Source organism: Acomys russatus, chromosome 29 (genome assembly GCF_903995435.1).
Source record: "Acomys russatus chromosome 29, mAcoRus1.1, whole genome shotgun sequence".
Taxonomy (NCBI): Eukaryota; Metazoa; Chordata; class Mammalia; order Rodentia; family Muridae; genus Acomys; species Acomys russatus.
The window spans coordinates 14,246,706-14,260,498 of NC_067165.1; the positions used below are offsets into that span (position 1 = coordinate 14,246,706).

At 53.2% G+C, this 13,793-nt stretch overlaps 1 protein-coding gene across 1 annotated transcript in view; it reads right to left on the reverse strand.

The window, feature by feature from the left end:
• Szt2 (SZT2 subunit of KICSTOR complex) overlaps window positions 1-13,793 on the reverse strand; it is a 46,519-nt gene that overhangs the window by 5,601 nt on the left and 27,125 nt on the right. The window contains exons 41-65 of the mRNA XM_051172098.1: window positions 12,586-12,685; window positions 11,285-11,414; window positions 9,442-9,594; window positions 9,259-9,361; window positions 9,064-9,169; window positions 8,868-8,979; window positions 7,834-7,952; window positions 7,562-7,726; window positions 7,336-7,420; window positions 7,024-7,188; window positions 6,753-6,920; window positions 6,255-6,388; window positions 5,437-5,603; window positions 5,225-5,322; window positions 5,009-5,141; window positions 4,705-4,835; window positions 4,488-4,585; window positions 4,236-4,412; window positions 3,797-4,064; window positions 3,625-3,704; window positions 3,415-3,540; window positions 3,113-3,312; window positions 819-909; window positions 563-643; window positions 408-482 (exon numbers count right to left, since the gene is read on the reverse strand). Coding sequence (XP_051028055.1) covers window positions 408-482; window positions 563-643; window positions 819-909; window positions 3,113-3,312; window positions 3,415-3,540; window positions 3,625-3,704; window positions 3,797-4,064; window positions 4,236-4,412; window positions 4,488-4,585; window positions 4,705-4,835; window positions 5,009-5,141; window positions 5,225-5,322; window positions 5,437-5,603; window positions 6,255-6,388; window positions 6,753-6,920; window positions 7,024-7,188; window positions 7,336-7,420; window positions 7,562-7,726; window positions 7,834-7,952; window positions 8,868-8,979; window positions 9,064-9,169; window positions 9,259-9,361; window positions 9,442-9,594; window positions 11,285-11,414; window positions 12,586-12,685 — 3,265 coding nt within the window. The remainder of the gene's footprint in view (window positions 1-407; window positions 483-562; window positions 644-818; window positions 910-3,112; window positions 3,313-3,414; window positions 3,541-3,624; window positions 3,705-3,796; window positions 4,065-4,235; window positions 4,413-4,487; window positions 4,586-4,704; window positions 4,836-5,008; window positions 5,142-5,224; window positions 5,323-5,436; window positions 5,604-6,254; window positions 6,389-6,752; window positions 6,921-7,023; window positions 7,189-7,335; window positions 7,421-7,561; window positions 7,727-7,833; window positions 7,953-8,867; window positions 8,980-9,063; window positions 9,170-9,258; window positions 9,362-9,441; window positions 9,595-11,284; window positions 11,415-12,585; window positions 12,686-13,793) is intronic.

The window sequence follows — 13,793 nt, forward strand, 5'->3', positions numbered from 1 at the left end:
GCAGTCCTGAGTGCTTGGCCCTCTGGGGTATCAAGGGCCTGCCTTGAGGCAGACTGACAAGGACATAATAATAATCAAGTGCCAGTGTTGGTGATTACACAGACAGTGCTAATTGTCCCCAGTTTGCATCAGACCAGGTCTTGCATGGCACTGACCTGATGTATCACATTACACACTGTGCTGGCACAGGGCAGGAGCCATTCTCTGTGCTGGCTATAGCTGAATGTATATAGTGTGGACCTCCCAGGGTCAGACAGGAGAACGGTCCAGCCAGCACTTGATTCATCACTAGGCTATAACGCCTACTACATGGGTCATGAAGCCATAGTGCCCACCATAGAATGGGGTGGCAATGATTGCATCTGAGCTCTCTGTCCACTCCACATTACCCTGTCCCCATCACAAACCTGAGAGTTGACAGCCTGTCCCATCGGGATGCGGGAACATTCCAGGGCGAACTGTTTGACACAGAAGTAGCAGCCCTGAGGAGAGGGTGAGATGAGGTGAGGATGGTATGAGAGGCGGGTGGAGCTCCTCCCACACGGTGTTCCCCCTGTCTCACCTGGAACGTCAGCTCCATGAGGATGATGCCACCGGGCAGTGCCCGCTGCAGGTGATAGGTGGTGACCTGAGTGCCCGTGCTCTGAGGAGAGGAAGAAGGAGCTGTGTGCTGAGGGCTCACCAGCCTTGACCCAACCCAGCAGAGGTTCTTCAGGCTCCTGGCTTTAGTAATGATAGCCCAGGACCAGCCAAGTCAGTATGGATGGGAACATAACCCAGGCCAGTGCTGACTTCACCATTATGTGACAATGTGTTACCTTAGGGCTCCCCTCAGTCTTGGCTTTAGGGCAGGAGAAGGAGCCTCGACCCTCTGTTCCAAGGATAGCCATAGCCCGTAGCCGGCTGGTGCTAGAGAGAAGGAAGAGAGACAAGAGGCTCAAGGAAGCAGGCCAAGGGCTGAGGGGTTTTGGCACTAGGCCATTTCACATGGGTTTGTTTTATAGCTAAGAGTCAGGCCTGAGGAAGGACGAGTCTGCTCAGGGTCCCCAGTGAGTATGGCTGGAGCTGCAGTCCAGGTCCAGACTGCAGCCTGTCTGGTAAGTAAGCTGAGCTCAGGGATGGGTGGAGGGGTGGCAAGGGACCAGGCATCTTTCTCTGTTCCCTGGGAGAGAGGAGGTCTGTGGAGATAAGGCAGTCTGAAATCTTTTCAGATGCTCAACACTAGTTAGGCTACTTCTCTAACAGGGAAAAGCAGTGCTCTTTTATTTAGGGGATGGCAGCACCACTGTTCTTTATCTTCAAAATAAAGATTTTAAAAAGTTTTTACTTATGTGTTTGTGTGTGTCTATGTGAGTGTGAGTATGTAATGTGCTGCAGGTATTTGTGAAGGCTCTGGCATCAGAGGACATCAGATCCCCAAGAGTTAGAGGTGGCTGTAGGCTATCTGATGTGGCACTGGGAACTGAACCTGGGTCCTGTGGAAAGCAGCAAGCACTCCTAACCACTGAGCCATCTCTCTAGCCCTGTCTAGCTCTCAACTCAGGGCCAAGGAGAATGAGAAGCAGGGAAGGGCCCTGAAAAGCCTGAAAGGGCTGGTGGGTCCCGTCTGTTCCATGAATGCTCAAACGCCAGGCTTGTGCTGGTAAGTGGCATGTGGAATGCCAATGCTTAAAGATGGGGACGAAGGGGCACACGTTGGGGGCTCACCAGCCTTGAACCAGCGTGAGTGGGGTCCTTTAGGTTCTTGACCTTAATGATGTCAGTCTGGGACCAGTGAACTCAGCACAGCACTCGGGGCATTGGCAACCCAGTTACCACCTACCACAGCAATGGGTACTGCTCTGGGTCACACAAGTGGCTTTCTGATAGACTAATGTTCCCGGAAGCACTGTTAGACTCAGATCACTAAAACTGGTGAGAAAGGAATGCTTGACTTTAAATCAAGTTCTACAAATAGTTTTTTAAAAATGAGTGTCGTTTTTCCTCATTGGCCATCTGAATGCAAGGTGGGTCACCAGCAGCTGTACTGAAGTCACTGTGTAAGTTCTGTCAGGGTTCTCACTCTTGCTCCGGCTACTCAAACTGCCAAGGTCTGATCTGGAAACAGCAGCTGAATGTGTGTGGTCATGCTCCTGTCAGCATTCAAGCTCATTAAGTTGGACTAAGCAGCCTTGAATGGACTATCAAGAAGGTCTGTCTACATATTGAAAAAAGTTCACAGGCCAGGCAGTGGTGGCGCACGCCTTTAATCCCAGCACTCAGGAAGCAGAGGCAGGGGGATCGCTCTGAGTTCGAGGCCAGCCTGGTCTACAAAGTGAGTCTAGGACAGCCAAGGCTACACAGAGAAACCCTGTCTCGAAAAACCAAAACAACAAAACATAAAGAGTTCATGTTAGTCTTTGTACACACACACACACACACACACACACACACACACACACACACACACACACACACACACACACAGAGAGAGAGAGAGAGAGAGAGAGAGAGAGAGAGAGAGAGAGACAGACAGACAGACAGACAGACAGACAGACAGACAGACAATGTAACTAAAAGCAAATACAGGCTCTGAATCCGGCCTAGGACAAGCAAGGCTTAGGGCTGATGGCATGCAGTGATAGAGAACTGGCTTGTTCTGGGATTCAGGCTGCCAGTACTAGCCAGAGTCACGCATGACCAAGAACAGGCCACAGTCAGGGGTACAAGTAGGACCAGTGCATAGTGCCTTGGTGAAAACAGACCAAGGTGACGAGGTCAACACAAAGAGCAAGAGAGCGATCAACAAGACCCAGGAGCATGTGTGACGTCTCCATGAACGAATGCATGCGGGCGTGTAAACAAACGGGGGATGGGTGGGCACAAGCTTGGTGAGAATGTCCAGCCCGTGCACACGCTTGCGAGGTCTGCAAAGTGCATGAGGCTCGAAGGACGTGCAGGAGTGCAGGAGCACCACGTGGAAAGTGTTCAAGACCTTCATGTGTGTGTGCCAGCGTGGCGAGCTAGGTGAACACGCACAGTGAATGCCTGAGCAGGCAAAGCAGGAGCTGCATGAAGAAAGGAGGGGCCTCACTCGAGGTGGAGAAGCGGGTAGGGAGGGGAGTGGATTCACCTGCGGGCAGGCGAGGGGGGCCGAAGCGGTACCAGCACAAAGCCGATGCTCTGGAGGTACTGCACATACTGCTGCAGGAAGGCCAAGCTCAGCTCCTTCAGCCACGGCTCCTCTCGGGCCCCTGGAGGAGGCACATCCAAGGACTCGCAGCTTGTGGGAACCTCTCGACCTCCAGACCCGGAATCAGGACGATGTCGTCGCTGCAGGAGTGGAAATTAAGTCTCTTTCTCTAATGACAACCTTGCAGGGGTGAAGCGCGGGCTACTGCTGGGTCCAGGTCTCTGAGAAAGCTTGAGCCTCACCTGCCCCTCAGAGGGTGCAGAAGTCTCTGGGGGTCCGTGCAGCCAGGCAGCTGGGTCAAAGAGCAGCGCTGTTGCACAGTAGTGCACCAGGCGGGATGACTGCTTCAGGGTCTCCAACTCCCCAGCCTGGGGACACAGGGCAGTGAGCACCGGACAGTGGCCACGGAAGGGTCAGGGATCTCTGTGGAGGATGCAGATGTGGCTACTCACACTGATGGGCATGCTGGCTGGTGCAGAACGCTGCTGCCAGGTTACAAACAGGTTCTCCATCTTCATCTGGCGCTCCAGCTCTGGGGGTGGGAGGCATCGGTAGCAGCCTTCGCAGCTGACTCCTCTATGTCCCTCACAGAACTGCCCTCCCTGCCTGGCCCACATTCCTCACCTTTTCGCTCTGTCATCTTGATCTCTAAGAACTGCTGCCCGTGGTAGGTAACAGGATCTGGAGGTCTGGGCACGGGGCCAACTGTGGAGCTGGGGCGAGCAGCTGTGATGTCCCTCAGGGCTTCATCAAAGGGAAATGTGTCCAAGGAAAGGGAACCTCCACCACGAGAGGACCCACTCAGCCGGCCTTGCTCGCGACTCAGCGGAGGGCTTGCGTTCCGGATGAGGGTCTCTACCTCCATGGTCGGCAGCAGAAATGGGTTTGGCTCCTGGGAGGGATGGAGGACCATGGTGGGCTCAAGCCTTTTGGCCCTTGTCCTGCACTCGGGCGTCCTCTCCTACCACTTCTGTCCTCTGCCTGTCTCCCCTTCTTTCCTGTTTTGTTTTCCAGCTGGCCACTCAGTGGCCAGAAATGTCGGTGGGAGCTAGGCGGCAGGTACCTTTCCATCTCGCACAGGGAAGTCCAACTGGCCACAGTGGTGGAAGAGCCCCAGCTTCTGGCTGAGCAGGCAGAAGATGAGATGGGCCCGTGCATTCTGCCACTGTACCAGGCGGACCAGAGCTCGGCCCAGTGCTGCTCCCAGGTCTGGAGCCCAGTTATAAGTCAGCAGCTGTAGCTGGAGACCAGAGGCCAGGGTCAGTGAGGCCGTGGAGCTCCTCCTCACCGCCCCAGCCGTTGGCCCCACACTCACCTTCTTGTCTACAGCCTCCAGCAGCAGGAGCCTTTGCCGGGGAGCACCTCGCCCTGGGCTCCCATCTCCTGACTCAAAGCGCTGCACCGCTTTGGCAGCTACAGGGAAGGGAGGGAGACAGTGGGGGTGGGGGGCTGTGGCCAGAGCCCCAGATCCCACCTTCTCCCTGCAGGGTCAGCGACTACCCAGCCCTCACTGGAGCCCACCATCTCCTCACCCTGCTGGGTTGGTCTCCTCCACTGTGCGAAGTTCCTACCCAGAAGAAGAAGGTGCCGCTCGGCTGCTGGGCGGGGAGCTGGGCCCAGCTGCCCAGGGGAGCAAGGGCTGAAGATATCTGGCTCGGAACCTCTGTTGGGAGGAAGGAGCGGGTAAAAAGGAAACAGTTCCTGGCCCCACTTTCTGGCCCAACCTGCAGCTCCTGAGCAGCCTTGTGCCCAGCTCTCCTAAGCCAGTCCCTACTGGTTTGCCAGCTTTTAAGACTCCGGGGAAGCCATTTCAATCCTATCAGATCGCAAACTCACAAATGCTGTTCAAAGACGCGGACACTGGTGTCTCCGGCCATTGAGATGACTAGCGTGGTAAACTCTGACAGGACGGATGGAAGGAGGAAGCGGGACACCATGTGGGTGGAACTTCTGGACACTGAGGCACAACCTGGAGGGCAGAGGGATCACTGCAGGCTGCAGGGTGGGAAGCAGGGCAAGGGCTGAGGAGTGGGACAGGGACCAGAGTCTCACCAATCTGAACCATAAATCCCATCCAGCGCTGAATGACACGAGCAAACACGGGGTGCAGAGTCCCCACCTCACCCTCCTCTAGCAGTGCTGTCCTGCGTCTAAAGATGGAGGAGGAGTTAGAATGCCACCCTCATGGGACACAGTTAGTAAGAAGCTATCTGGTGCCCTAACACACCACCACACCACATGCACGCACGCATGCACACACACACCTTTGTCTCTGGGCTCCAGAATCTGGGCCAGGTGCCCGCTCAGATCCACCTGGGGTTCGAACATTCTCAGTTTTATGGCGTCTCCGACCCCGAGTATCTTCTGGCCGATCCAGGACAATGTCATCAGTTGTTTTGGGGGAACCCAAATCTCCACCTTCTGTTTTACTCTAGCAACGATGCAGGGAATGAGGAAGGATGATTAGGGAAAGGAAAGGAAGGGTGGCTGCAGCGAGGAGCAGACATGAGTCTAGAGGGTGAGGCCTGCCTCAGGCCCTGATAGCTCAGCCCTGGAGGATACCCAGGCCCAGGCAAGTTACTTAATTTTATTGACCCTCAACTTCCTCATGGGTAAAATGCTACTGTTTAGAGGGCTCTGGTTTAGAAACATGACGTGAAGGCAGTTGGTAAGCTGGGACTCGCTATACCAGCCGTTCTCAACCTGTGGTCTCAACCCCTTTGAGGGGTCAAAGAACCCTTTCATAGAGGTCATCACCTAAGACCAACTAGAAGACACAGATATTTATATTACAAATTATAACAGTAGCAAAAGTATAATTATAAAAGTAGCAATGAAAATAATTTTATGATTGAGGGTCACCACAACATGAGGAATCGTATCAAAGGACTACAGCATTATGAAGGCTGAGAACCACTGCTCTGTAGCAAGGACAGCTTGCTATGTTTGGAAACTCCTATCCAAAGGACAGAGCAGTTTCATCTCAAAAGACACGGGACAAGGGCTGCAGGGGGAGAGGGTTGGAGCAGCGAGGAGGCAGGTAGTTACGACAGCAGCCAGCTTTGCCACTTCCTTCCATTACCAGCATGTCCCAGAAGCTCCGGCGGCCAGCTTTGCTGGGTGGAGTCACAGGCTCCCCGGAGACAGGGGCAGAGGGAAAGGTGCTGGCTCGGCAGGCAGGGCTCTTAGTTTCCAATGACCCACTCTTAAGATTTCCTGTGGACAGCGAACATTGCAAGCTGCCATCACTGATCCCCTTTACAGAAAAGCTCTCCCCAAGCCTGGCGCAAGTGTCTTAACATCTACTCTGCTGGCAAGTGTATGAAACTGACTGTGCACAGCTGCACATGCTTGTGAGATGAATTCCTGAGGCTCTCTCTCCTCAGTTGTGTATGCTGGTGGCAGGGGAGGAGCCGAATGTATACATTTCTGGTACTTCATCACCTTGATGCACAGACAAGGTGGTAGACAACCGAATGTGTGTTTCTGATGGGCCATCTGCTTCTGTCTCTGACCATCACGCCTGCACCCTTGCCCAGCCCAGGATGCCAGACTTTCTCTGGGTCCTTGATTGGCATACCTGGAGGGACATCTTCTGTGCACAGTGGAGCGGGAAGCAGCCGCAGCTCCATGATGGCGTCAGCCAGGGCCTGGCGAGCTGCAGCCCGGAGCTTCTCCTCCAGCTGTACAATGCTAATGTTCCCCTTTTCCCACACATCCAGTCGAAGCTGTGGGGACCCGTCCAGAGCTGGAGGGGAAGATGGAGGTCACCTGTGGCTGCATGCCACCCTAGTTGACACCTCTGCCTCCACAGCATTGACGGAACTTCCCGTTCTCACAGGTTGTCTTACCTGAAGAACTGTCCAACATGTCGGGGCAGCGAATGACCTGAGTCAGCTGCTCAAATTCCTCCTCTCGCAGTGGGTCTGGGGGTCCCGGAGAAGAGGGGGGCCACAATGCCAGGGGGATGGGGGCTCCTCCTTCTTCCACAAAGGCTAGAGTGATGCAGGCAACCCCTGTGTAGAAAGCCACAGGAAGGCTCAGAGCCAGCACTTGCACACAGCCCTTCCTGGGACCCTCCTCAGCAGCAAGGCTCTTGCCTGAAGGGGACAAAGCCTTTCCTGCACCTGGTGTAGCACACAGGCTTAAGCCCTGCAATTTACCTTTGCCACCAGTGCCCTGTCCACCAGGCTTGTTATACAAGTAGATGTCCAAGTCAGGGAGGCCGCCCTGTGGTGGCAGTGGATGCTGGGGAGAGAAGAGCCATGAGTACTAAGATGGAGGTGCACAGTGGGGAAGGAGGGTGCTGGGATGCATGGGAGCTCGGGAAGACACAGGCAGGTGGGTGTACACAGGCCCACGGGCAAAGCCTGATGAGGGCAATCTCACTTGGAAATGGTTCCGGCTATTGCTGTCTGTGTACTTGGGAGAGTGCAGGAAGGTGAGTAAGTTCTGCCGCAGGTACCAGGCCAGGGCGGGAAGCCAGGGTCTGCAGGACCGGGGCAGGGCCAGGTGCAGCACCTCTGAGGGGAGACTCCCGGGAGGCTGGATGAACTGCAGTTAGAGACAGAGCTGAAGGCATGCGCTCTCCACCAGCTCTCGCCAGCACCACCTGTGGCTGAGTCTGAACGGGGCGGAGAGAGGCTAGAGAGGCAGCTGACCTCTACATCAGCCGGGGTCAGCTTGCAATTCCGAACCAGCATGACCGTGATGACGTCCAGGGTGGCCTCATCCAGGCGCCGACGCAGAACCCTCACTAATTCATCTGTGATTTCAGGACCTTGACGGAGCCACGTTGGAGAGGTGGGGGATATTGTTAGAGGATTCAGCCATCTTCAGACCAGGCCTTGAGCCCCTGACCACACAATGGGACTGGATCTAGCTAGCTAAGAAGCCACTGGAAAGGGAACCAGCACAGAGTTCTGGTTTTGTCAGGCCATGCAACATGATTTTGGACACATGAATTTTACCTAACATCTCAGTCTTTATCAAAAACAAAAAATAGGTAACTTTAATATCACCAATCTCAGAGTTGGGTTACAGCTATTAAAGAGAAGCTATGTGTCCTAATTAGCTTGGCAGAGCCTCGTGTCATCTGAGAATGGAGTTTCAAGTGAGGGACTGCCCAGGTCAGAGTAGTTTGTGGGCATATTTGTGGGAGTGTGTCTTGATTTACTATATTATTATATCAATTAGTAATGGATATAGCAGACCCCAGGACATTGGGCAGCACCATTCTCTGGGCAGGTGGTCTCAGGCTGTCTAAGGATGCTAGTTATGCAGGAGCCCTAAGGGAGCCAGCACCAGACTCCTCCGAGGTCTCTGTTGAGCTCCTGCCCAGCCCTCCACTGGTGAGGTAACCTGTCAGGTTTGATAGACTCTCTCCTAAGTTGATTTCGGTTAGTGTTTTATCACAGCAGCAGAAGGAAACTAGGACGATGTGTCGTAGCTTTAGCCTGAGATCTGCCCAACATAACCCAGATGCCTCCGCTCAGTTAGCCCCAGCTGGCCCCACCAGCTTCACCTAGCCTCAGTGGGCCCAGCAGCTATGCTGCAACCATCTGGCTCCTCTTCCCATTCTACGCCTCCATCAGGCTGTCATGTCTCACACCCCTCCTGCTCAAGCCAAACCCAGAGCACAGCAAGTCCAGAGCAGGCTAGATGGCTGCAAGAGAAAGACCTCTCAGAACCTTACCTGCCTGTCCTACGCCATGTACCAGCAGCTGGATATGTCTGTCCACTTGGCCCACAGGGCGAACAGCATCTGAACTGCGGCTGGAAGCCATGTCCAGGGGAGAACGAGGACCCTACAGGGACAACAGTGGTCAGGCTCTAGCTCCAAGGAGCGTGAGGATGCATGGTGCAACAGGAGGTGGAGTGGTGATACATGCCCCAGCATCCTCAGGGCAGATGGGTTCTTGGCTTCGGGACAGAGCTAGGGATGGGGGCAGAGTGTCCCCTTCCCATGGTCGCTCACTGCAGGATGTCTCTAGAAGCCTAGAAAAGAAAGGCAAGGTCTTTGGACGTGTTTTCTCCAACACCATCCCTGACTCAAGCTTTAAGCTGTCTTTTTGGGGTCCACCTACCGAAGGTAGTACACGGCCTTTGTTGCTCGCTCTTGGTAAACAAACATGTTTTTCCGGTTCACCACAGAGAAGGCATTGAGCACAGAGCGCAGGGCCTGAATTGCTGGAGAAGTAACACGAGGTGAGAAAACGTCTTTCTCTAGACCTCCCACTCCCACCTGCCCTCTCACGCCAACCACATACCCCGAGAGACCCCCATGCTGGGTCCCATCTTGAGGCGCGAATGGACTCGGATCACAGTTCCCCATACGACGTCACAGGAGAAATGGCCTGGGACAAATTGCATGGTGGCTGCGAGGTATCCTCGGGGACCACAGCTCTCATCAGCAGCGTAATCTGCAGAGGGGCAGCACGGTGACAAACAGGATATCAGGGCCTCTGCCTCCTTACCCCAGACTTCTTACTCCTGATTCGTCAGCCATGCTTGACTATGTCTTAAGGAAAGATGAGCATACTGGGTAGCACGGATGTGCTAGGCACGGGCACATTCTCGGGAGGCCAGTTATGGTACCGAGGCTTTTGGGAAGGTCTTAAGGAGACTCTGAAGGAGTTAAGGAGAGACATCGAGAAGGGCAATCCTAAAGACCATGTCAAGGGGTCTGGCTTAGAACACATGCCAGACGCCCTGTGAGCTACTCTCTTCACCAAAGCTGTAGCAGTAGGAAATGAAAAGACAGTGGCTATGGATGCCTGTGCACACTAGCTGCAGAGTGGGGGAAGCTGTCCCAAATGCTGCTGTAGTAGCGATTAAGGGCCATGGGCACAGTCCAGCACCTTGTTTGATCCTTGTCATGTTTCCCACTGAAGGAGAAAGTTCCCAGTGAACCTTCTGAAGGCTGAAGGTGCAGACAGCAACATGCCAGCGTCTGCCTAAGAGAAGCTACTCTTAAGGGCTTCAGAGAGAATGCACAGACTAACACAGGACGAGCTGTGCCTCGGCTCTGAGTGGCCACACGTCCAGGCTGCTGCAAGCCCTGATGTGGCAGTGCCTGCTTGTCCCGGTTCATTCTCAATGTGCAGAAACTGCCTTCAGAACCACAGCAGGCTGCTAATTATGGGGTTTCTTCTTTTCTACAGGGAAACATCCCAGGATGAGTTGAGAGCAACACTCCTCTAACAATGGTAAAAAGGGTTGAGACTAGTGAAAATAAGGAGTCCCTGGTTTAACACTTGAACCAGAAGGGAGAAGCACAGAGGATCCTACTCGGCTTTCTTCCGGCACTGGCTGAGCAGTCATGGGTGCAGGAGAAGGGAGCCAAGGGCTGAGGCTTCAGTTGCTACCCCATTAGATTAGTCTGTTTCTTTCCCATGACCAGAAACCCCAGCAGTTCAAGAGAGGCCAGTGTCTGCCTGTGTGGAGGGACAGTCAGAAGACCAACTTTGCTATAGTGTCTCAGGCTCCTCCCCTCTGGCTCCTCCCTGTGTGAACTGGCTGCCAACTTCTCAAGCCCTAACACTCCTCACCTGCCTGTTCCCCTGCTGGGTTAATACCAACATTATGGGTGTCAAGGCAAGGAAAGGCCAGGCAAAGGCAAGCTTTAGGCAGCCAGGTCACAGCCTAGAGCTAAGCATTGCTTCTCCAGTCTTCATCCTCACTGGCTGCCTCTGCCGAGCAGAAGCATGCTCAGCTTGAACCTTCTTTTTTTTTTTTTTTTTTTTTTTGGTTTTTCGAGACAGGGTTTCTCTGTGTAGCCTTGGCCATCCTGGACTCACTTTGTAGACCAGGCTGGCCTCGAACTCACAACGATCCGCCTGCCTCTGCCTGGCCTCAGCTTGCACCTTCTTTTGAAGGGCTTTCCTTCCTCTGCCTTCCTTTAGTCACTAGATCCGCTCTCTCCGCCAACTCACTTCAAAGAGCAGCTGCTCTCTGGCCCCACTATCTCTCTTCGCTCTGTCCTCATCCGTCTCGCCACTGAAACTGCTTTCTGTCAAGTCAATGAGGAGCGGGCAGTAGCCAAATGCTTCTCTTATGAGGAATGGATAAAAGGACAGGCTTTGTGACGGAGGCTGCTGGCTCTGATCGTACCGTCACTGGGCAGGGGTACCCGCTGACGGGAATGGAAAGGCGTCTCGGTGCGCCACAGATCTTCTTCACTCTCGGCCACCAGAAGGGAGTTACACACGTGACTGTCGTGAAGGTCCTGAAGGAGTAGTCGCTAGGAGAAGGAGCAAGATGTCAGAAAACCAAAATGTTTCCTAGTAAGCGGGTGATGGTCAGGGCTGATGAGAGGCCACAGAAAATGATCACTATCACTGAGGTCCAAAGTCAAAGAGAACACCAGGAGCCTGGCCTGGACCACCTATAGTACACTGTATCAAAACCAAAAGGACACGGATGTACTGAGGACGATGAGGCAGCCGAAGACAGTCTGCTGTAACGCTGCATCAGCCTCGCACGCTATAACCTGGATCACATCCTATGTTGGTAGCATGTAAAGGTTACTTCTAGGTACTGTGATGTGAACGTGAAGGAACAGGTTTCTTGTCAAGGGGACACAGAGCCCATGGTTTCAGACACTGTTCAGTCTGCATGGAGAAGGAGGTGGTCCAGGTGGTTTGGACTGGAGTGGGGAAGTCAACATGAAAAACCAAGGGCCATGGCGGGGGGGGGGGGGGGGGGGGGGGGGGGGCAGGGGGAGGGCACAGGTAGCCTAGGGAGTCAGATGTGTAATTCTGAATTTCTAAAAGTGAAAAAACCAAACCAAACCAAGTAAGAACCACTCAAAACAAAACAAAAAACCTACCATCAACGAGGAAGGATGCCAGCAACCAGAGCATTAGTAACAAGAGACAGAATCCTATTTAACAGAGCTCAGGGCTCTGACAGCAAACCCAGCAAGTCTCTGTTCCTCATCAGAGTCTGGTCAGTGCCCTTCAGTTCACAACTTAAAACTGCTCCATCCAAGAAGTCTTCCCAGATACCCCAGGGTCAGAGCCCTGTCACGTGCTGTGCTAGCAGCCTCTGCTTTCTGCTGCAGAACTCTCCACAGCTGACACTGAAATCTTCCTTGTACGTCAATTGTTCAATGTCTATCTGGTCTTTTCTACACAAGCAAGAGTCAGGGTGCCTGGGTCTGGATCTCACTGACATCTTGTGTAAGGACAGGAAACATTTCAAGAGTCACCGGGAGGGAATGAGAACCCTCCAGTCGTAGGTAGGGAAGTGGGGAGTAACCGCTTTCCAGAACTGGGGTATCAAAGAAAAGGCCCCTGCCACTGTAAATCTGATATAGACCACCAGACTTTAAGGGGTCTGTCCCTAGACTCTCCTTTCTCTTCCTCTCTGCCTCAGCACCTGGGCCTGTCCTCTGTCCCTGGTTGACTCACCTGGTTGACCTCTCTGCAGATCTCTCCAACTCGCCGCACCAGGAGCTGCTGCAGGTGGCGACACTCAGTGCCCGGCCCACCATCCTCCCTCATCAGGTTCCTAGGCAGGAAGGATGGACACTACAGAGAACTGCAGTGGGAGGCAGTTGTAGGTGTCCTAAGTTGGGGGCAAAGTTATGGAGCTGGGGACAGGGCACAAAAGGAAAGTAGATAAAGGAGGTAAAAATGTGCAAAGGTAGTGAATTTCATAGGAAAGGAGAAACAGACATTTCCAGCAGTTTTGGAGGCCTAGGCTTCATGCTTGTTTTGCCAGCTCCCTCATGGCACTACACCGGGGCTCCCATCATGCAGTATGGCCCTTGTGTATTTTATTTTATTTTCTTTTCTTTTCTTCTTCTTCTTCTTCTTCTTCTTCTTCTTCTTCTTCTTCTTCTTCTTCTTCTTCTTCTTCTTCTTCTTCTTCTTCTTCTTCTTCTTTTTTTGGAAAGACAGGGTTTCTCTGTGTAGCTTTGGCTGTCCTGGACTCACTTTGTAGACCAGGCTGGCCTCGAACTCACAGCAATCCGCCTGCCTCTGCCTCCTGAGTGCTGGGATTAAAGGCATGCACCACCACGCCTGGCTTGCCCTTGTGTATTTTCAAAGCTTGGTCAAGATGTTGGCCTATTCTTGTGCCACCTCTGAGAACAGATGCCTAGCTGTGAGTCCTGGCTCTGGTTTGGGAAAATATTTAATTCCCTGCACTGAGTTTCTTCACCCACACTATTAGGGCAATGCCATATAGAACTTATGTAGATTCGATGAGCTGACCCTGCACACACTAGACAGGCACCTAATGTTATTGCACTTGTTAAATATCAGCCAGCACAGTTACTTTTTGAATATCAGCCTCCAGAGCTTTTATGAACTTGATGCCCTTAAGGCTCAAGTCGAAGTCATAATCTGCATCGGCTTTTCAACCCCGCTAAGATAGTCAAGAGTGCTGGGCATGGTGACACATGCCCTTATTCCCAGCAGTCATGAGGCAGAGGCAGGAGGATCACCATGGATTTGAAACCAGGTCTACTAATGAGTTCCTGGCCAGCCCATCAAAAAAATAAAACAAAAACAAAGATAAAGAGTGATGTGCTTTTCCTAGAAGAGATCAGGAGGAGTCCTGGGCCTTAGAAGACCGCTACCAAAACATTCAAGCTTCCCTCTCTCTGGGACAG